This window comes from Apteryx rowi, unplaced genomic scaffold (genome assembly GCF_003343035.1).
Source record: "Apteryx rowi isolate R43461 unplaced genomic scaffold, aptRow1 scaffold_653, whole genome shotgun sequence".
Classification (NCBI taxonomy): Eukaryota; Metazoa; Chordata; class Aves; order Apterygiformes; family Apterygidae; genus Apteryx; species Apteryx rowi.
Genome location: NW_020450931.1, coordinates 375,955 through 398,320, shown reverse-complemented (window position 1 = coordinate 398,320; position 22,366 = coordinate 375,955). Strand labels below are relative to the sequence as shown.

The 22,366-nt window shown below is 50.7% G+C and overlaps 1 protein-coding gene across 1 annotated transcript in view; it reads right to left on the bottom strand.

Moving 5' to 3' along the window:
* The window catches only part of VAC14 (Vac14, PIKFYVE complex component), a 95,306-nt gene that overhangs the window by 67,895 nt on the left and 5,045 nt on the right, over positions 1-22,366 (bottom strand). Inside the window, exons 5-7 of the mRNA XM_026084897.1 lie at positions 21,186-21,246; positions 11,830-11,974; positions 10,928-10,993 (exon numbers count right to left, since the gene is read on the bottom strand). Of these exons, the coding sequence (XP_025940682.1) occupies positions 10,928-10,993; positions 11,830-11,974; positions 21,186-21,246 (272 nt within the window). The remainder of the gene's footprint in view (positions 1-10,927; positions 10,994-11,829; positions 11,975-21,185; positions 21,247-22,366) is intronic.

Genomic DNA, 22,366 nt, shown 5'->3' with positions numbered 1-22,366 from the left:
AGCCCGGGGCGTTTGGTATGCACTGCACATCCCTGTGCAAAGCAAATCTGGAGCGCTTGCTTTCTTTGTGCGAGCGAGAATGGAGAGAGGAGGTTATAAGAAAGCAATATCCTGCAGGAGCCCGAGCGCCTGCGATTGCCATGGCAACGGGCCGGCTGCCGGGGAGGAGTATTAGCCGGTCCCATCCGTCAGGAGCTCAGCTGCCGTCAAAATTGACATTATGGGAAGCAAAAGAGCCGGAGCCATTTCTATCCCCTGGGCAAGGGCACGCGGACGTTGAACTCTAGGTCCCTGCACCCAGGAGAGCCACGTGATGGACGTGGAGGTGAAGCACTAGAGCCCCGAGGGATCCACTCGGGGAATTTCTAGATGCTTTGCATCCTTTCCAGCGAAGATTACTGGAGGATGAGCGCCGCTTTGCTTCTCTGGGATCCGCGCAACCCTTCCTCTAGACTGGGGATTATAAACGCCGATGTCAAAGCAGCATCACCCTAGCGCTCGCAGCCATGGCCCCGGGGCACGGCTAGCAGAGGCCGCAGCGCCGTCAGGACAGACCCGTAACACGAGGAGGCAAGACTGTGGCAGAGAAGCCCCGTCGTGGTGGAAATCCTGCTGAACTGGTTGTCTCTTGCTTAAATAGAAGTCCTCTGGCCAGCCACGAGAGCGAATGCCAGGGCCCTCGCTGCCGAGGTCAGCGGGGAGCCTCTGCATGCACCAGCTTTCCCCGTGCCCCGCTCGGCACGTGGTGCTCGGTCCAGCCCCAGCTCTCCCTCCCACATTTCAGGTCCAGGCAACGGTCCCTGCCTCCCGAGCTGGACCTCTCCACCTCGGCACCCTGCTCAGGCGAGGGGGACCTCCAGCGGGCACAGGACGGCGGGGACAGACCTGGCACGGGGCCGCTGCTCCCCTCTCCTTGCAGGAGAGGTGACTCCCTTGCCCGTCTTCTATATGAACATAACCCTGAGAGCAAGACCAGAAAAGGAGCCACTGAGCTACTTAACAGATTTTCCCAGTCCTAGTCCCAGACCAATTTTCATGAAAAGGTTTCCAAGAGGTGATGAAATTTAGGGTGGTGCATTCCCTGCTCCGGGCTAAAGCCGTGCTTATTAGCGTTAACTGGAACTAGCATCGAAAGGAGAACAAGCCTCGCAGGAAATGCCGTTTTATAACCAGGCCAAGCCGTACGGACGGACAGGGCGAACCTTCTGCCGACGTTTAAAGCTGGCATCTCCTATTCGCGCGGCCTGGCGCTGGGGGATTGCTGCAGCGTACTCCAGAGGAAAGCTTACTCTTCCGCCTGGCTGCAGACGGCCCCGGGGACAAGAAGTCGATTATAAGACAGGACGGTTGTTATAAACACGGAGCTACGTCTCCGCGAGTAGTAAAGATCTCTCTCTCTGCACTGCCTCCAGAGCACCGATTTTTTTGAGGCCACAGAAACCAGGGATTTGTAGGTCCCTTCTGTTATCCAGATCTAGGTCAGGTTAATTTGCCTCTTGTTCTGGCTGAACTGATCTGATACCAGCTTCATTGCCTTCCGAGTAGGCTCTTTGAGGCAGCGCGCGGAGGAAAAGCAGCCCCGGCTTTTCTCTTTCCTCTTAAAAAAAAAAAAAAAAAGGCTTCACCCTTCCCTCCGAAGTAACGAGCCGTGACATGTCAGCCATTCCCCGGTGAGGCAGCGGCACATCCCGCCGCCCCGGCGAGCAAGGGCAAGCGGGTAATCCCGCAGCGCGAGGGGTCCTGCCGGCCGCTTCCCGGCTCATCGGGCCCACGGAGGATGGGGAAGAGAGATGCTGCTGCAGCCCGGCGGCTTGCCGAGATGCACGAGATGGAGGAGGCCGGCCGCTGCGCAAGCCTTTGCTTCCGGCCAAAATGAGCCCGTGTCCCCCACGAAGGGAAAGACGAAAGCCCGTTGCCATCCCGCCCTCTCTCCAGCCCCGCTTGCCGGCACGGTGTTACCTGCGCCGTGTAAAACCCACGGGCACAGGCTAAATCACGCAGAAGGAACCGGGCTGACCCGGGACATGACGTTCCCCAAAGGATTCTTGCTTAGCCCAGAAAACAGCGGGAAGGTGCCGACGTGACATCCGGCAAGTCCATGAGCTCGGAGCACTCCCGGCATGCCCAGGGCACCTGAGCTAAGAGCGGGGGCTCCAGGTCACTTAAGAGACTCCACCTAGGGCTTTCGCTGGCAGTGCTGAGTTCAGTTGGTGCTGGCTGGGGTACGCAGTGCCCCTGCTCAGACAAGGGACATGCCTGCTCCACGTGGTCCCTCCTCTCAGCTTACCACCCTCCCTGGCTGGATCCGTGCAAGAGGTCTGGTTCCCCAAGCTATCGCTGTGCTTCAGGCCATGCATGCCCAGACGCATCTGTCCCCTCAGATAAGAGGGTGCTGGGGAGGATCTCCATCCCATTTCACCTCTGTCCCCACACACTGGTGCCCACCTTGCTCTTACATCAACCCTACCTAATTCTCTTTCCAGCCTGCTGGGAACGAACGATTGGAGAACTGCACTGAGCAGAAGAAAGCCACCCAGGACCTCTAGCGGCCAGCGTGCCGGTGGAGCCCCACCATGGTTAGAAACCAGGGCACACATCAGGCTGAGGGTGCTGGGCTATTCATCTTGCCGGGAGGCTGCCTGCTTTGTGACTTGAATGCAGCCTCATTCTGTAGCAGTGTGCAACGAGGTTTCTCCAAGGCATTAGGAGGCCTGAATTTATTTTATTTTTCTCCCTCTCCCTCCAAACCTTTTAAATGCAACTGGGGGAGGGGAAGAAACCACGGGAAGGCAGCCCCGGAGCCAAGAACGGAGAGCAGAGAGGCTGGCTGGGCCCCAGACAAACACAGCGTGAAAAGTAAACTTGTGTTCCCCCCCTCCGCCAGCTTTAAAGACAGAGAGAAAACAAAACAAAACAAAAAACCCCAACCATTAATCTTCCCACACTAATTTAACTGGACCTCTTTTCAGGTCTCCAGCACCCGGAAGACAGACAACAGCAATTTCTGTCCTCTGATCCTTCCGAGACCTTTTTACGGCCACCAGATTTCAGCCTTCAGCTGAGATGGGAAAGGCAGAGGTGAGCGAAGGCAGGGCACCCAAGGCGTTCTCCTCTCCCCCATAGGGACCTGCTCCTCAGACTTCTGTGACATTTGCTTAAGTCAGCCTGGGGGAAAAGAGGGCCTTTTTCCCTGCTGAGGGCCAATTCTTCCAGAACACATGCAAAAACGCACACTAACACATCTTCGCGCTGTCAGTTAAAACAGCAGGCAGCGCGGGAGACAGCACCAGTCATACAGCCACAACCACCCGAAACCAACCTGAAAGCTCCCCCATCCTTCCTCCTGCGTCTGCAAATCCCCAATTTGCACCCGCGCCTGGGAGCAGGGCGTGCAAGCRCCAGGCCTAAAGCGTGCTACGCAGTGGGAGTGAGAGCGTTTTGTCCCCGGGAAGGTTGTGACCACCGCTGGCCTGGGGCAAACCAAGCGGTCCCCAAGGGAACACATAACACTCTGCCGAGTTGTCACATCTCAGAGCAGCTCTTTAAATGTGTTTAATTAGTGTATGGGGAGCTTAACACACCACCTGATGCCAGACGCTGCACGGGATGCCAAAGAGGTTGTTTTTTCAGCTTCTCCGTAAGGGAAACACCAGCCCGTTACGGTGCAAGGAAGGAAAGGATGCACAGGCAAGGAGGGAGGAAAGCCAAGTGCAATGATGGTTCGACAGCGTGACAGACCCAGCAAGCAGGATGGGGCTGGAGGGAGCCCGAGCTTGCCCGGTGTGCTGCGCTGCTCTGCGAGCGACGCTGCGGGGGCTGAATGCCTGCCAAGCCTCACCAGTCAGCAACACCTTAAAATTCAGCACCAGCTGCAAGTCCCAGAAGTTATGACAAGCAACGGGTTTGCTTTCATTTGCTACCCTATCTCCTGTCCAGCACCTCACTCTAGACCCCAGGGAGCCCCTCCAAGAGGCAGCTTTCTGCAGACAGTGAGGCTAGAACTGGACTGAGCAAAGGCTGAGCACAGTATGTGACCCACGTACATGCTACACCAGCCCCATGAGGGTCTCGGCTTCTTAGCCAGCCAGAAAGCAAATGCTTGCAGGTCCCTTGTGTGAGCAAGGAACATCTACAGYTTCTCTCTCTGCTCTATGCCTCCAACTGGGAGTCAGCAGAAGAGCCCACTTAGTCACCTCTTATCCCAGGGCACACAGACATCCTAAATCCAAGCTCACCAAACCCCATGTCCCATATCTTCATCCTACCTTGAGCAAGCTCTCTGGTGCAGGGATTGCCTACCATTATTTGTACAGCATCTAGCACAGCTCTTTCCCTCACAGCCACATTGAGACACACCGGCATTGCACCACGCATCTCGGAAAGCTACAAGCACCTCCTGGAAATTGCCTCGAGTCTAGACTGCCAGCGTACATATTCCAAACAACCTGTGGTAGGTATAAACTGCATATACTGCAGCCCTTATTTTTCAATCAATAGCAATGTAATTACAGTCTTAATCTGGTGCTGAGCCAAGAAGCGTCCTGCAGATCCTGATTCCCCCAAGAAACTTCTTAGCCCTGCATGAAGAGGTGCACAGATTATCTTTCTAACCATGCCCCTGCATTTTCCTTGAATCCCTATGGTATGGAGAAAGTATCACTCCACCCTGCTGCATCAGTCAGAAAATTCTCTGCTAAGGGGCTGCTTGCAAGTATGCAAACTTGGACTGAACGTATTATCCATGATCCAACCTAAATTGCATACCTCTCTCTATGCCCCACCATTAAAGGCAAAAGAACCCTAAGTGTAACTTCCCTCTTGAAAACAGATAACCTCCCAACTTCAGTATCTAGCAGCTATGAGTCTCTCTCTCCAGGGAAGCTTTAGCACCAAAAAAAATTAGAACAAAACCCAAACACATGCAAGTCGGAGTAAAAAGATGAACTTCACATCCATTTCTTGTCCAGTTAGCAAAGCTGCATGCAGCTGAACCAGAGCGCAGCTCTGGCAGCGTTCAGCACCCGGCCTGAGGGGAGATACCGTACTACAGCTGCTGAATGAATCACGAGCTCGCATCAGCTGCAGCAAGATGCAAGCTCACCTCCCCCTTGCACAGGCAGGAAATTATCCCACCTCAGAACAAAGTGAGCCCGCGCACACGTTGTCCATCCCAGCAGCCGAGTTAACCAGCCCCATCTGCTAACTGCCACGGAGTCAGCCACTTTCTGGCTGTGCGTTCTCACTCCCACACACCAGCCTACAGGTTTTGTTTGGGACAGGATCCCGGCACATTGTCACMGAAAGCACTTTAGGTGCCCCAGCAATAAATAAAGCTGCACCCAAGCCCCRAACAAAAGAGCAAGGAAGTGAACTGCAGGTCATGTTAAGTTCCCCCATGTTCTCTTCACACAGGCTTTATTTTATGCTCCCTGCTTTGCATGGGGCCACAATATTTCGGCAGTGGCAAATTAAAGGCTGAGAGATGGAGCACAATGGACCTAAAACCAACAGAGCAAAACTAAAAACCAAACCAAACTAAGACGGCTATTCACGTTGGCACAATCTTTTGTTCCGCTTCATTGTACTGGGAATCAGAGGCGCAATGGGAGAAGTTTGCCAGGATTTAGTGTGACAGCAAAGCTCAGAGAACAGGCCAGAAATCAGGTCTTTGCAGCAGCAAGTCATGTAGGAAGGGCGGTATGGTAGAGATGTTAAAAGTGAAGGAGAGATACGGATATCGATACAGCACCATACAGAAAAAAAGCTGACGCCGCATCAAAATGTCAAATAGCTGGGATTCCTCCTCCCCTCTTAATTTAATACTGGCAACCTGAGAGAGGGACAAAATGTTTCAGCCTGTCACAGAGACGTTGGCTTGAGTACACGCAAGTCATGCACACGTTCAAGTTCATCACTACCTTCACAGCAAGAACGTGTAGTCTGGTGGACGTGAACTAGCCACGCTAAACACGACACGCAACAACTCCCACTTGGTTGCACTGCCCTGCCTCAAATACTGCCATTGGTTCCCAGCTCCAGCTCCTCTTTAACAAGTTTCCAACTCCAATAAAGATCAGAGATGGCTGAAAGCCTGTGATGGCAGTGAAGACTGATGTGGTGAGAACTGACACAGCCAGGCAGGTAACTGCAGGATTTCCTGGCCCAAGAGATCAGCATTGCTGGCACACCTCTCTCGGCTCCCTGTCTGACCAGGAAAAGGCACGTGTTGCCACTTGCTCCTTTTTGACACCACAGTTGTTCTTTGGTGTCCCCTTTCCTCCGTCCTGCTCTCCAATTGACCAGCTCACGTGACAGAGGAGAGACTGGCATTTGTAGTATTTCCTATGCTCAAAGCTATCTCAGCATTTGCCTTCGCATCAGATTTCTGCCAATGGGGAATAAAACACCACTGTGGTGTTTTGGACACTTAACTTGTCCAAAACTGCAGCAGGTGCCTGTGGCAGGACAGCATCTACTTCTGCCCAGGTTCAGAYAACCCCTCTCAGTGAAAAGGTACCCACTTTCCGTTGTTTTAACGGTGCCAGGAGCACACTTAGGAAGGACGGTCTAGGATATACAGTTACAAACAGCAAGCTAAGAAATCATTTCTTGCTGTATTCGGAGCCACTGCATAAAGGCAGGTAGGTTTTCAGATGAGCAGAGCTTAGAGGAAGCCAGGAGTCTATCCTGCCTCACATCAGACACCAACTCCACCTTCAGTGCGTCATTCCTGCATGAGTCAGACAAAAGTCCCAGCACAGCTTCCAACCCACGGCAAGATTGATGGGAGCAGATAAGAAAAAAGGAACATGTTCAACTGTAGGGAAACAACCCCATTTTGGAGCTGGAGAAAGAGAAACAAAGCAAACCAAGAAAATCAAAAATGCCATTGTTGTAAGTTTTTCCTCAGAAATCCCCGCACTGCCTGCTGTCATCTGGACATAGTATCTGGGAGCCAGCTGGGGGAAGTACCAAGTGAACTGAWTAGCTATATTAGGAACTACCTTTGCGATAGGAGCTTACAGAGGCAGATAACCTGAAGAGCAGCACTTCCTTTAAGCAGTGCCCATCAGCAGCAGTGCATTTAACCTGAGACACGTCTTCCCAAAGGGCATTTGGGTTTTGACAGTAAAAATCCTCCCTTTCCCTTTTCCTAGCATCTCCTTTTCAAGCTCTCACAAGCAGGTGTCAGGGCTGCAAGATTTACACAGTACTACTGATGGAAGGAACAGCTTGTGCAGAAAAATACATTTCCACCAGAATTCTGTTAGTCTTGGATTTGCAGGAAAGTTTTTAACCACATCAAATTTTAACCAGTGTTTTTAAAGACTGCCTTCAAAACCAGACCTCAAACATATGCAGAAATGCAGAAAAGGGCATCTCCCTGCCAAGGAAGTATGTGTTGAACCTGTGTGAGGTGACGCAGTGCAGCAGTATAAGATCTTAGAGCTATGAATTTTGTATCCTGACTATTGTCCGCTGCTTCTACACATCAAAGGGAATTGCTTGCTTCAGCTTCACTCCAACTTTTCTGTGCTGCACTGAATTTCTGAATCTTAACTAGATCTCTTGACCATTTCTTTACTGGCACTAGAGAACTGGGTAAGAAGAGGAAAAACAGAGAAGGCAGAGATGACTCAGTACGCCACAGATGTCTCATGAGATACTGGCCCCTGTTCAGCATGGTGGAGGTGGTGCAACACCTTATGCTACTCAAGCATTAAAAACATGCATGACAACTTAAAGGGCATGGACCCAGCTCCATCCAGCGCAAGTCTCTCCTTGTTTTGGGCCAGACTATTTGTGGCAAGCGCACAGAGAGACTCGGAGCAGCTCAGGAAAAACAGCCTAAAAATAAGACACCCAAGCATGGCCTTTCAGGCTGACACCAAACCCTGATTAATACAGACTCTCCAAAGCCAGATTCTCCTTTGGTGACAAGCTGGTGAAAGATAACTGCTCCAAGACAGCTTGAGGGTGCATCAGGAGAGTGACAGCTAGCCTCCAAACTGTGGAAGAGGGTCAGGGACTCTGCAAATACCTCAAGAGGATGTTCAGCCTTGCTGGAGAGAACATGGAGCCAAGTTCCCTAGGGGAGGGCAGCGTAACAGGATGAAGGCATAGCAAAAAAGCTCAAGGTGTGTGCACACCCTATGCTGCAGCACACAACACACGGAGCATAACCTGGAAGAGGGATGGATTGCTACCATTGAGAACCGACGATCTCAGGACTGCAGACAAACCCCCTGCACTAATCTGGCAATCCCCAGTCCATTAGCTAAGAGCTCCTGGGATCTCAATCTGCTCCAGAACAACCAGAGCATGCATACAAATACTGTGAAGTTTCCGAGAACAGGGAATAACCCAAGGCAGAACTATCACGGTTTACAGAGCACCCCACATCCCCAGTTCTAATAGGCATGGACATTTCAGGTTAGCTTTCTCAGTTTGTCCTCATCACTACCAAAAATGCTTACCCCCAAAACCCTATTATTTTGGTCATTTCTATTTCCTCTATAGAGCAGCAAATCTGACTGGGAGCCAGCTGAGTCGTGATGTTTAATGGATTGACTTGTCTATGGATTTCCTTAAAAAAAAAAAGATTTAAATAAATAGAAGACAGGATTAAATAAATCAGCTTAAAATTACTTTTGAGCCATTCCCAGTTATGTCACATGGAGGAAATGCATCACCAGGGTTCTTTCTTCACTGTTTTTTTTCAAATATTAATAACCAGTGTAATTGCAACATGACTCATTGCAATCTCCTGCCAAGCTGGAGAGACTATCTGCAAGATGCAGGCTTTCTAGAGCATTGCTAAGGCAGATGTGTGCTTGGGGACTCTTTCGGAAATGTTTGCATTGTAAGCAGCAGGGTATGGAAAGTGGCCAGGCAGTCACTTGCCTTTGCAAGTGCAAGTCATTCCCTTGCTTTTACTTACTCCCCTCCCTCCTCTCTCAACAATCCCCTTACGCATGGGATTTATTGTGGGTTAGGGTACTATGCCCTGAGCATGCAATCCAAAGCAGATATTGCATGATTTTTAATCCACCAGGAAGGTCTGGCCTGAGAGAGTGTCAAGGACCATCTGCAGGTCTGTGCAATATGTATTTAAATGCAGGCCAGCTGATGCTAGAAGTGCTACCAGCATCTGGGCCAACTGTGTGTCAAAACTGCCAGTATTCTGCCCAAACACTAGAAATACTCTAGAATGTGATGGGGAGGGGGAGAAAAAGAGAATGAGTTTGAAAAGGATGGAATGGGAGAAAAGGGGTGAGAAGGAAAGAAAAGGAAACAAAAGAGCCACAGCATCTCAGGAAGGGGAGCATCCTGAGAGATGAGAAGCACCACACTGGGAACACCAAGGCAAGCACCAGGAAGCAAACCAGGGAGCCCAGAAAGCTGAGCCACAGCAAGGGGCCAGAAGCTGGGCCCTCACTCATCACTAAATGATTATTTTTGCTCACTTCTGAGCTGAGTGGTTGCTAGCCAACCTGATGTCACTGCAAATCTAACAAAGAGATGGCAAACAGCTAGCCAGGAAACTAACTCCTAAAGCACAGGTCCACAACAGGCTTGGGCCCATGGATTGAGATTTATTCTTAGCTTTAAGAACTTCAAAATGGACCACAAGAGTTAAAATCCCATCTCATTCTCCCCAAGGGGAGTTCATAAAGGGGTGAGAATCAAGTGTATTCCCCATTGCCCCCAGGAGCCAGCATTTGAACCCAGCGCCCGAATCTCAGTGCTTCCCCTCTTCAAGGGGTACCATCCATTTGTCTGATTGTGCTGGCAGTGGGTCCCCATGAGTAAGGAGGCAGCAAGCTGGCTCACCTGCCCGCTTTGTACAGGTCTACCTGCAGAGAAGGTCCACCCGTAAAGCGCAATCTGTTGGGTAAATGTAAGCYCCAGACACTCATGTGACAAGTTCTCCTTAGCTCTGCTCCAAACCTCAGCATACGGGGCCAACACAACAACTGTGCTAGCCAAGCTCTCCCCTCACGCTGCTGTTCACACCAGTCAGGCCCAGCATGGTTGCTCAGAGGATGTCTCAAAGGCATGTTGACACAGACTATGAGGTAGCGTCTGATTTCTGAGTCAAAGGACACTGAAAGGGGCTAAAGAAAAAAGCGTAACCCAGAGCCTGAATCACGTGGGTCTGAGTAACGCCTTGGGCATCACGACTCACACTGCACGCAAGCACTGCCTCTTCTGTCAAACCGGAGGAGGGGCACATGTTCTGCCAGGGGGTAGCTCAGCAGCAGCGAGTCTCTGGCGAAACGTAAGCGGAGATAAGGCTCTTTGGCATTTACTGCAGCTCCAGTCAGGCAAAGCTGACACTGTGCCCCTCAAGTGGTGGGGTCTGCTTAACTACCTCACATGAAAAGCAGCATTCAGCTCTCAGAATTTTGTCTCTACTCTGATTTTAGCAGGAAACGCTTTCCTGCCCTGATCTCAAACTGTCACAAGGACATCCTAATTCCCACACTCACCAAGAAGCTGACCAAGAATCAGCCATGCACCTGGCACCATGGGAAAGACACCAGCTCTGGGACTTGAATCCCAGCCATAGCTGTTTTCCCAGAACAGGCTGTGGCAAAAATCAACTGTTATTAGTAGGCATTTAGGGAAGAGCCCTCAAAGGAGGAAGGCTTACGCAGGCAGAAGGTCCAACACATGCTTGTCTAACTGAGAAAGGAGGACTTGCAGCTGGGTATGAGTGCAGCCTGTTATCTGTGGGCTCAGGGAGGCCAAGCTGCATTGGGTCATGGTTAGTTCAGCCAAGAGGTCTAAATTCCCCGGTGCCAACACTGGCCAACCTCCAGGAAAGCCCTAGGTTCAACCCAACTGTACCAGACAAAGCTGATCCAGAGTTTGGATGGATATGGAGGTGGCAAGCTCCCAGGAGGACTTCTGTAGTACTCACCTCATCTGACTCATCTGAGAGAGTCCGTAGCAAAATGGGGAAGAGGCTGTCGGTGTGTCGGAACATCTAGAACCAGAAAGATAAATGGCATCAGTCACACAGGCCAGATCACCACATGCCAAGGACCCTCTTGTACCATGGGAGGCTGCTGAAAGCTTCATCAACGTTTTCCATCTTACCTGGAGAGCTCTTCTCTCTTAAGCTAGCTAGGTATCTAGCAGCATCTGCTAAGAAAGCCTTCACAGAAAAGGCATGTAGACATTTGGTTACGATGCTACCAAGATAATTACAGCCAATTCAAAGGCAAAATTTTTAGCCTAGGATACAATGTCACTTCTTTCCCCTGCCCAGAAAAGATTCACAGTGATTCCCTTTCTAATAGCTTGCCTTGGGCCACATACAGGAACTYAGGCTGTTTGGGGTCCATCTGAAGACAGATCTGCTTTTGGAGCAGCACAGCACAGCTGTACCAGTTACATGTTGGATCACCAGAGCGATAACCACAAAGGCCCATGACCGAGAGTCACTAAGGCTGATGACTGCCATGAGGATCAAGAGCCATCACTGGAGCCAGGTATCCAACTCTTTCCCTGTACAGCTATGCCAGAGCTATATCCCACTGACTGACTTCAACCTCGGGGCTTATTGCCAAGCCCCCACACTCCAGCATTTTATTTCTAATCCTCCAGCAATGCTGTGCTATTCCAGCAATGGGTGCTCCATGGTAATTCAATATGGCTCTTCACCTTCCAGTAGCACCTCCAGGTGTTCCAGACCCAGGTCCCACTGGAGCAAAGACCAAAGGCTGAGTCTGGATACCCCTTTCCAACACAAATATGCTGGGAGGTGTAGCTCAGTCCCATGAGGAAGCAACAGGTTCACATGCCAAGCCCCAGACTTACCTTACGAGGAGTCTTGATGTACAAGTGATAGAGCCACTTCAGGACTGCAATTCTAGTCATCATCCCAATAGACGTGTCATGAAGGTGGCAATCCAACACCTGAACTATTCCATCCAGGTTGAGGGTCACCGGGATCCTCTCGGAGCTGCACAGAAAGGAGGGGGAACTAAGAAAAGAGAGTTGCAACACACAGATGGCTACAGTAAATAGCTCTGGCCTGGCTGCCCTGGCTTTCCAATTCCTCCTACTGTACAGCCTCACCCGTGTTTGGTCTGCTGCTCCTTACTGCTACCTTTCATGAGTCTTTACATCTTTCTAATATCTGCTCTGGGCCAAAGGGAAGGATATGAACAGTAAAATGCCCTAGGTCAAAAGAGCATAGGTTTGCCCATATGATATAAGTAGTTTCTGACTAGAATTACAAGAATGGGAAACACAGTGAGAGATAAGGCAGCACACCAAAACCAACAAGAATTAAGAAGAAAAATTAAGGTCCAAAAAATGCATTCAGAATCCAAGTTAAGCTAATCAGTTCAAACATCTCCAGAGAACGTCTCCACCTCAAACTTCATCTCATGAAGACACCCAAACAGGCGAGAGCATTCAGTCTCCACTAATCCCAGCAGACTCCCACCAAGGGTTGCAGACGGTGCCCTGGTTGGCAGTGGTTTTGGGGCTATAACTCTTGGCTACAAGGCTGCTTTGAGAATGTCATCTTGTTTCCCAAAAGCCACTGCCAAGATGAATGATGAGGACAACCTTTGGTCATCAGCTGGGGACAAAAGTAACAACTCCTTTAGTTCACCAGGATATTACTTTCTTTATAATGCTGATGGAACTGCAGACCCTTAGGTCACACTGTGCTGAAAAACTTTCCGTTTTTCCCCCCAAACAGTTGGGACCTGTTAACCAACAGCTGTTGTTTACTATGCACAGGAGACCCCAAAGCAGGAGAGGTCATGTTACACTATTCTTTATCCAGCTTCTGATCCTGAAGTCTACTGCACAGCGTCTGCAACGCCTCCTACCCCTGCGACCCACATCCCTGGGCCTTTTCGCAAGGGTGCTACGAAAGCCCTTGCTACCTAGGAGGTGGGAAGGGCTTGTTGCACGGGACCAGCTGGCCTCAATGAAAACCCAGTTATGAGAAGATGGCTGAAACAGACCTCCAAGAGATAGCTGCATTGAAGAGCAAGGGCTAAGTCCCTTCTGTCCTACCCAAGCTAACAAATTCTTCAAAGCTGGGCTGAACTTTTGCAGACATTCTAGTGTGCGCAGAACTCCTCTGCATCTTGTTTGATAAGAAATCCTAACGGGCAAATTTCTCATGGTATAATTTGCAAGTAGAACTGCTGCTTAATAGGATTTGATCTTCCCCAGGACACATGTTACAAGGGYAAGATGAGGAGGCCCTGTCCCCTAATAGCTCTGCATATAGCAGGCTCCTTGATCTATATCACGTAACAGACGTTTGAGCCTTCAAATTGCATTTTCAGTTTGAATGAGTTTAGCTTTGATGTTGCAAACAACAGCCAAGGGCCAAATAATCAAATGCGCAGAATCAAGGGGAAGGAGGGATGTGTTCTGGCCATTTAGGAAGTTTCCTCTTGGAGGTCTCAATACAACCAGAGTAAGGGGAGTTTGGGAGAGGGGTTCTCTAAGGGAGCAGCATCACAGGCAGCTTGGCCAGTCTGAACTGGTATTTCTGAACCTGCTGAAAAGAGCAGTCCTGCACTTCTCCCCCTTGCCCCAGCTCTGTATTCCTGCTCCCTCCCTTGTCCTGGTGCTAGTGTCCATGGAGCCACGTGGAAAGTTCAATTGCGAAGCTGATCTCACAAAGCCATTTTTGGTAAGGCTAGTTTTCCTGCAGAATCAGCTTCCTTCTACAGCAGCACAGCCTGTTATCCACCTGACACGAGTGAGAAGCTCCTGATTGAAGAGGAGTACAAATCCTTGACCTGATTACATCTCTACACCAAAATATGCATTGCCTGTGCATGATAGAAAAGCCCCAGGATAACAAGGGAAACGTGCCCAGTATTTTCAGAGGAAAGAGGCTGGAAAGGATGGTGCAGAGGAGGAGAGTGTGGGTTAAGGGGCTGGCTGATTTTGAGGTGCCCTCAACACCACCGCATGTATCAGCTCTGTGCTGCTCTAAGGCACGCAGCGAGGATGGGGGGAGCAGAGGCGCTGTTTGCAGCACATTTTGGTGTGCCACAGTTAAAGGAGGAAACTGTACTTCTGTCAACACAGAAACAACAACAAGMCATTTCCAGGCCTGCTTGTGCAGAAGGCTTTCAGCTCATCCAAAACCATTTCCTAGTGATATGGCACACACAAAGGGGAGCGTCGTGGGCAGAGACGGAGAGGCTCAAGTCAGAATCCACCTGCCCAGGAAGCCATGGCAGACCCTAAGAGGTGGCTCTGCCGTCACTGAGGCTCTGCCGGGGCCAGCCAGCCCCGAGCAGCACGGCACAACGACGCGCAAGGCTAAAACCCAACATCACACACCCGCAGCCCTGCGGTTCCTCTGGGCTCGCCTGCTGCCAGAAGGGATCGCAGCTGGGCAAAACTCCATGGACAGCCTTCGTCGGCTATCTGCTCCCCCCATCTGCCAGGAGAAACCTTCAGGGGGGCTGTGGGCAAAGGAGAAGCCTATTTAGTCAGACCTGAAGACAAGGTCAGTTGAACATCTGAATTTGGGCTAAGAATTGCTCTGTCCAGCAAGACTTTACTTCCAGCAGGCCTCTGCCAGTCCTCCCCACAAGCCCCTGGCACGCTTCCAGTGACCATGCTCCTCCACTGGCTGGCTCGGAGATGGAAGGGCACTGGATTTACGTGGGCCACCGCCACTCCACGGAGGAGGATGCCAGTCAAATACAGTAAGCGCTGCTGTGGCTCTGAAGCAGGCTCCACAGCTTGCTTGTGCATCCCTGTTCTTAATCCGCAGCCAGCCTGAAGCGGGAGCTTAAGAAGAACAGTAATGGCATTGCTTTAACACAATCCTCTCGGCTTGTCACACAGGCTCCCAGCATCAACATCTGTGGCAGGGCAGATGTCAGATGCAATTGCTTCCATCTAACCCACTACCCTAGTTTCTGTTCTGCTGCTTCAGAGGACTAATGCAGCCCTGGCACCTCCTCCAGGGTTAGCGTGTTACAGTAAGTACATGTCCGCTGGTGAATTTAGCAAGGGTGAGCTGCACCAGGCTCTCACCTCTGGATCGTGGTGCCTTCTCTTCAGTCTGTGTGGTGGTAGGGTAACCTCCCAGCATGTCCCCTGATCTCAGGAAGCATCCTCCAGCAATGGGAACGGAGCTCACTTTCCAAGCGCATTCAATTCCTCCACTGCTCCTCCACTTCTGGACAAGGCTTAACACTTTCAAACAAACCACTAGTGTTACGCTGCCCTCCCCCTGCAACACTGCACAGCAACATTTTTCACTCCATTTCCCTTACCAATTCGTTTTCTCAGTCCTTCACTTTATTCAAGCACTTGTGCCATCTCGCTCTCCAGTGGTTGTTTTTTCTCTGCCAACATCTGAGCTGTCATCTCCCTCCTGGCCTGCTGCCCTGCCCAGCTGCTTTCCTGACCCCATCTGGAGGTTAAGCCCCAGGCCAGGCCCTAGCCTTTAAGCAGGCCCAGCAAGCTGACTTGCCAAGGATGGAAATATCCAGGTCCTTTCATTGTGGTCCAAGTCACAAGGGCATATCCCCTAAGAGCTGGCAGCTGTGCTTCCGAACCGGCTTGAGCCAGTGGCCGGGAGGTAAATAGCGGCTCTCTGCTATCGGTCCCACAAGCTGTCACCCTCTGACACTCCGTCATTCTCATTTCAGTGCTCTTGGCTTCTTTCTGCTTACTGCAAATTCTAGCCTCCAAGTACTGGAAGTGCTCATAACATGAGCATTAGCTGCCCTCCCAGTAAGCTATGAGGCTCAAGGGCAGGTTGAGGCAGAGACACCCAGTCCAAAGAGATCACATGGTAAATCAAGACAGCGGCTGGGGGCGATGTGCCCACGGTCCCCTGGCTGGGGATGGACAGAGCCAGAGTCCAGCTCACCACTCCCTGCTCAATGCCTCATCCACTCGACTGGCAGCCGGAGGTTGTTAACTCTTCAGGGCAAAGAAGGAAACCCCTCTCTTCAGTCCAGGCTGGACAGGAGGAATGGGTGGAGTCTCCCCAAGAAGCTACATGGGACCCAAAAGCTGCAGCAAGGCCTTGAGGCTTGTGTTGCCTTGGGAAGCAGATGCTGCTGGAGCCAGAGAACAGGCCTCCAAGGCAGGCATGGTATGAGAGCTCAGAACGAGCCACCGCACTGCCTTCTGCCAACCATCCCCACCATGCTCTTGAGCAGCCGGCCACATTCATACCCTCCACCCCTCTTGCACCTACTCAAGCACAGTGTGTTTGCCACCTTGATCCTATGTTCAAAGAGCTCCTGCAAGCTGCTACGGCATGGGCCCCTCGCTCACCTGGAGACAGTCAGCTTGCTGGCTGCATCCCCAAGGCATGTAGGGCTCTGGCCATCAGGCTTCAGCGACTTTCAGCAGCAATTTTAGATTGTACTGAGCCGTAAATACCATAACTAAGAAGTCTCATCTAAGCACAGCCATGGACAGTTCTGCCACGTGGCAGCAATTTGCCCTCTCCGCAGAGCAACACGCAGCAAGAATGACATCTGGCCGTACTAGAGAAGACGGTGTTCCCAATTGCTGGGGAGACAGCCCACAATGCTTGTTCTCATAGCTTGCATACGGGGCACGTGCATTTCAAACCTCCCAGAAGCTGTCAGTCCAGCCCAAGGGGCACATCAGATCACAAGCTGCTGAGCTGGGATCTGAAGCAATGTCTCAAGGTCACCAGGCCTGCCTGGGCAGGCAACACGGTCCCAGCTGCAGGGCTGGGGAACAGCACAAGTCAAGAAGACAAGATACAACACCACACGCTTGCCAGCCAGCACACACAGCAAGCTTACAGAGCGCAGTCCCTGGATGATTCAAACTGTGTTACCCCAGACTGGGGAAGCAAAAAGCCATCCACCCATGGAGCACACTCCTCTGAGACCTTGTAACAGCATGACTAGACAAGTCATTCGGGACAAAGACTGCYGGACCTCTGAATTAGAGCCTTGTACTTCACTGCCTACCCAGACCTAGGGTAACAGGCTATGCCACCTGAGACCTGCTTTGTTCAACACATCGCTCTGCGTGTCCACGTATCCCTGAACATCATCCAAAATGAGAAGTCTTCCTTGAATCAGTAAGAACCATAAAGGCTGTTCTGGAGGCCTCCTGTGCCTTATTTAGCTTGGTGTAGGATGTTGGTCCCATCATCCTTGTTTAACTTCTCTGTATCTAACCCAGGCCACACCAGCAACCCTTCTGAATGCTTGCCAGACATGCCTGCCTGTCGGCTCAGCAGCCTGGCTGGAAAGTGGTCTCAAACTGATCAAATCTTGACCTCTTGAAACACTATGTTTTAGGCTATTCTAATTGCAACAGTTTCCAGCCATTTTGGTCCAGAGATGCAGGACAGACATCTGTATCTGCTCTTTTAGGACTTCAGACTGAAGGAAGGAATCAGAATTCTGCTCCAGCAGCCATATTTTGACCTTCCCTTCCTCTTCTGGGCTCAGATAACGCTGGACCAACAGCGTTAGTTAGGTTATGGAAAGGCTCCAGTTTTTTTCTGAAACACAGTTCTGGTCCACCTAGATCAAACTACAGTTTCTGCAGAAGCCAAGAGCAGGAATCCAAACCTGTTGGGGCAGCTCTCTAAGCCCCTCCAATCCTCCTTGTACAGCCAGGCTCTCCTGGGAGCCAATTTCTGTCTCAGCAGAAAGACAGTCCCAATTTTCTAGAGAATGCCACCAGGAAGCTCCCTCCAAGGGAAGCTGGCAATTACTGCAGAAGCATTTTGGATCACAAACAACGTGTTTTAGGAGGGGGGGGGGGTCACTTTGTTGCCATAGGAACATGCCCAACATCCATCTATCAAGCCATTCAGACCTAGTCATTTTCTACATTCTTGGAAAGCATCTTTAGATGCTTGGACGTAACGCTATACAGTTTTCTTCTCTTCTGCTCCTGAACTAGGTACTYTTCCTTTCACTATTGCTTCAGTGTTATCTTCCTACAGATGACTGCATGGGGAGGGCAGGAGAAGGGGGCGTGAGAGTTAGACATCTGGCATTGGGCCACGCTTCATCACTTGCTCTTGAGAGGGGACCGGGGGAAGAGGGGGGAACTAGCAAAAATGCAAGCAAGGAGTGACTTCATCTGAAAAGGCAGCTGCAACTTCCTCAGTTTGTAGACTTTCCAGCTTTTAAAAGGAACAAAACTGTTTCCTGCAGTCCTGCCTTGACACCCAGCGGGCATTCAGCATACAGGCCGCTTCCCAGCACCCGGGTGTCAGTTATGGCTACAACTGGCTGCAGGTGCCAACTCTCTTCATCCTTCAGCTCACGGTCCAGGCCAGGCAGCCTGACCCTGCAAAGTGACAGCACTGCCACGCGCCTGGCTCCTGTGGGGCACATCAGCAAGCACAGCATCGCATGAACACAACCATCCTGTTCTAGCTCTTGAGTTAACTGTGYGCTGCTGTAAATGCATGTCCCAAATTACTGAGCCCTCCCAGAGTCAGAAGTTGAAGGGAACATGAACTTGTGGGACCACTGGAGATCTCCTCCAGGTTTCTGCTCCTGCAGCACTAGGGGTGCAGTTCAGCTTAGCACCAGCCCTCACATGTTCTTGCTCTAGGAGTGGCCAGACCTCTCCAGTCGGCTGACTCCCTGCTTCCTTGGAGCCAGGAGCAGAGGAAGAAAGCAGGCCCACTGCAAATGAATGCTCCATTTCAGACGCCCGCCAAACCTGGGCCAAAACCAAACTGTGGCTGCCTTTGCCAACAGCTTAGTAGCAGAGCACAGCCCCAGGAGCCCCTCTAGGAATTGAAGCCACCTGGGAGAGGTTCCTCAGTTACCAATTTGGAGGGCCATTTCAGCAAGTATTTGAGGAAACTCCTGGCTCCAGGAACTGCCCGAGGTTTGATTTCAGTCCTGTCCATACTGAAACCCAAGTTCTTAAGAAGCAATGTTCCTGCAAACCAGAAACCCTAATTTTCAGATCCTGAGCTACAACAGCAGAGAGTTAGGGAAGCACCAAGGTGGGAGCAATATCTGAGCCAGAGGCAAGAGACAGAGCACCAGGCAGATACCCAGGAGTCCTGCTGGCACTTAAAGCCCCCACAATCCTGTGCTAATCCCCCACAACTGGTGCACCAGGGAAATTCTTCCAAGCCCCCACCTTGGGCCAGCAGAGAGCTTACACAGGATGGGGAAATGGGTTTCATGACAGGTAAACCCCATGAAAAAAACCTCCTTCGTGTCTCCTGTTYAAAAGGGCTTAGGAGAGCTCATATACAAGTCTCCTTGCAAAACTAGCTCCCTCATCTTCACTCAGCTGAGGCAGATCCCTGCTCTCCTGTCTGTACTGCTTTGCAGTGAGCTCGCACCATTGTGCAGTCAACACATTAACACATGCACACCAGTCACCAGGGATGGGAGACCTCCTTCCAGAAGCCAAGGATACTCACACTGCAAAGGMAGTCACCAAGCATGGGATATAAGGGACAAAAGCCTCCCTCAGGCATCTTGTTAAGTTTAGAGATGGGAGGAGACCTCTATGGTGGCCTTGCCTGCTGTCACTGGTGGTTTTCCCTGATGCTTGGGGATCCAGAAGAACGCTTCAGCTTGGGCAGCCGTTCTTCTCCTGGCTCTGCAGTGACACTGCGACCAAATCACTTCAGTTCTCTCTGCTTCTGTCCCCCTTTGGCCTTCACTCTCTCTTTCCCCCAGGTGCAAGCTCTCCAAGACAGAGACTCAGTTAACACAAGAAGGAGAGGGTCCATTCATGTCCTCTTGATTTACTGCCTCTCCTTTTCTCTCCCTTTCAAATTTCAACCTTATGCACACCCACTTATGTACCTGCTAAACTTTAAGGGCTGAGTCTTCACAGAGCATGGTGGGAGGCTGGCAAGCACTGCAAAGAACAGGGCCAGAACTCAGTGATCACAATAAAACTGAGGAAATCATTTAACAGTCATAAAATGAAATCTAGAAAAATAAAAGAAAAGATCTGTACTTTTGAAGGAGGAAAAAAATTAAGCGGACCAGTAAGAACATGGAGTAGCTGGGTAGGCAGCAGAAAGGCAAAAAAGGAACAGAAGGGTACAGTGAATCAAATCTGAAAAGCTGACACTGTTGCAGGAAGGCAAACATTGCTCTGGGATGCATTAGAAGCCATACTGTGTGTATGACCTCCTGGTGAGGATGCAGCTGGAGTAATGCATCTTACTTTGGGCACCACAGCAAAGAATACATATATATATCAGAGCACAATAAAGTTTTGAAAACCATGAACTACGAGGAAAAGAACTGCAGGCAGCAAGGGAAAGGAAAGATGGTTACAAGAACAGATGGATTTGTCACCAAATCCCCTACAGCTGGATGGGAAGAAGTATATTTGCAGGAGAGATGATTTAGATGAGATATAGGGAGAGATCGTGCTGGGTGCGGAGTTGTTCTCTGCAGACATGGGTCTGAATAATGCCACATGCCTGGCAGGGGGACAGGTYGGCAGCAGGTACTGCCAAGACACCTCTTCTCTCAAGCAACTGGAGTTGGACTGCACTCAGCTCAGGTGCGTCCAAACTCTTGACCTACAGCACCATGCTGTGGTAGGCTGCCAGGACTGCACTGCTGCTCAGAGAGGTTTGCGGCAGCAAGGAGTGGGGAATAACACTAGCTACACTCTTTTCCCAGCCTCAAATGGTTGATGTACTCATCTGCATCTTTGGCCGAGAGGCCAGACTAGCGCACAGCCATTCCTCTACTTCAGAGCCCTGTGGTTCCCTGCAAGGGAAGGAGGTAACCAAGTTCTTCCTATTCTGGCCAAACTAGAAGAGCCATACTTGAGATAACGGTCCACCTTCTCCCCACCTTCACCCTTTCTATTAGCTGGAATGTCTGACCAGGGGACCTGAAGACAGGAGAGGGTGCAGCGCCCTGAATGCACAAGACACCCACTGCCTCACCAGACCTGCCCCAGGGAGGAATTCCTCAATTTACCATAGAACTGAGACATTTTGGTGCAAATACATTAGAAAAACCTCAGGGAGAACCAGCCAATCTCTAGAGCATCCCCAGTCATTTATCCCACTTTGACCCATGAGACTCCACTGCTTTCCAGCCCAGACCATGCTTCCCCCACAGCTTTGTCAGTATCTGTCAGCTGTGGTCTGTGCCCCAAGAAGTCTTCCCTTGTTCTCAAGCCACTTTGAAGCAGTGAATAGACTCTACCTGGTGATTGTGAAGACACTGGTGTTGCTGATGTTGGAGTCACTAGAGGCATCCAGAGATCCTGGGGGAAGACAAAAAAGGAGACAGTTAGTGGGATGCAGGGAAGGCAGAGAGCAGCATGGACTTGTGCAAAGACAGCATCAGCCATCATCAGAGGGTCCAGGCCCCCCGAAGATCCCTTCTCTCTTATTTACACTCCTCCTCGAGCTCTTCTCCACTGCTAGAACTAGGCACTGGAGAAAGCTGGTACCTGGTCCCGCTCACCAGGCAAAGCACAAGCTGCAGAGCTTCAGACCTGCACCCCATGGAAACTGGGCCTCTCCCTCCACAGTTGAAGGAGGAACCTACAGTTTACAGAGCTGGGAACCTTGTGATACATTGCTCAAATCAAGACACACATCCTTCTGACAGTTTCAACCCTTCTCAAAGAAGGAGCACAGAACTGCAGAGCTGCCTTCCATAGTCCTTTAGTGGCTACAAGACACTACAAAAGCACAGCAATGGCTGACTCCAAACCAGGACATCTCCACCTGGCCATCTCTGCTGGCAGCATGACTCTACATGGAAGCCAAGCAACAGCTCTTCCAACCTCTGCTTCGCACTAGACAGAGGTCTCTGAAGAGCTACCTTGGACCAAGTCCATAGCTCAGCTGAGCACCACCAAAGCTGTTCCAGCTTTAAAGACACCAGAAATCTGTCAGCAAGGGGTTGCTGGGATTTTCAGAGAGCTCTAGTTCCTAGTTGTGCAGTAGTGTACAGGACTGCTAAGCCAGTCAAGAAGCCTGTGCTGGCCACCATCAGCAACTGGGTCTTATAAGCATAGTGACAAAGCGTGACAAGATTAACTTGACTCTTTATGCCCCCTTGTGCCAACTGACTCTACTCACACAGAGTGAAACTGCCACATCAGCAGAAAGATGGAGAAGAGATGAGATTTTCAGCTGTTAAAGTATCAAAGGTTTATTTGATCCTGCATGCTTCAAGGTGCAGTATCATCTACCCAAAGGAGAATAACTCTGCAGTATTAAAGCAATTAAACTTTGTGTTGGAATTTTTATTACAAAAGCCGTTCTCCCAATGCCTGCAATAGAATTTAACAAAAGGAGGTCTTTTCAGGACAATTAGGGAATTAAAAACGACTCACGGCTGCAATATGGCATTAATTTTCCCCTCCATCCCTT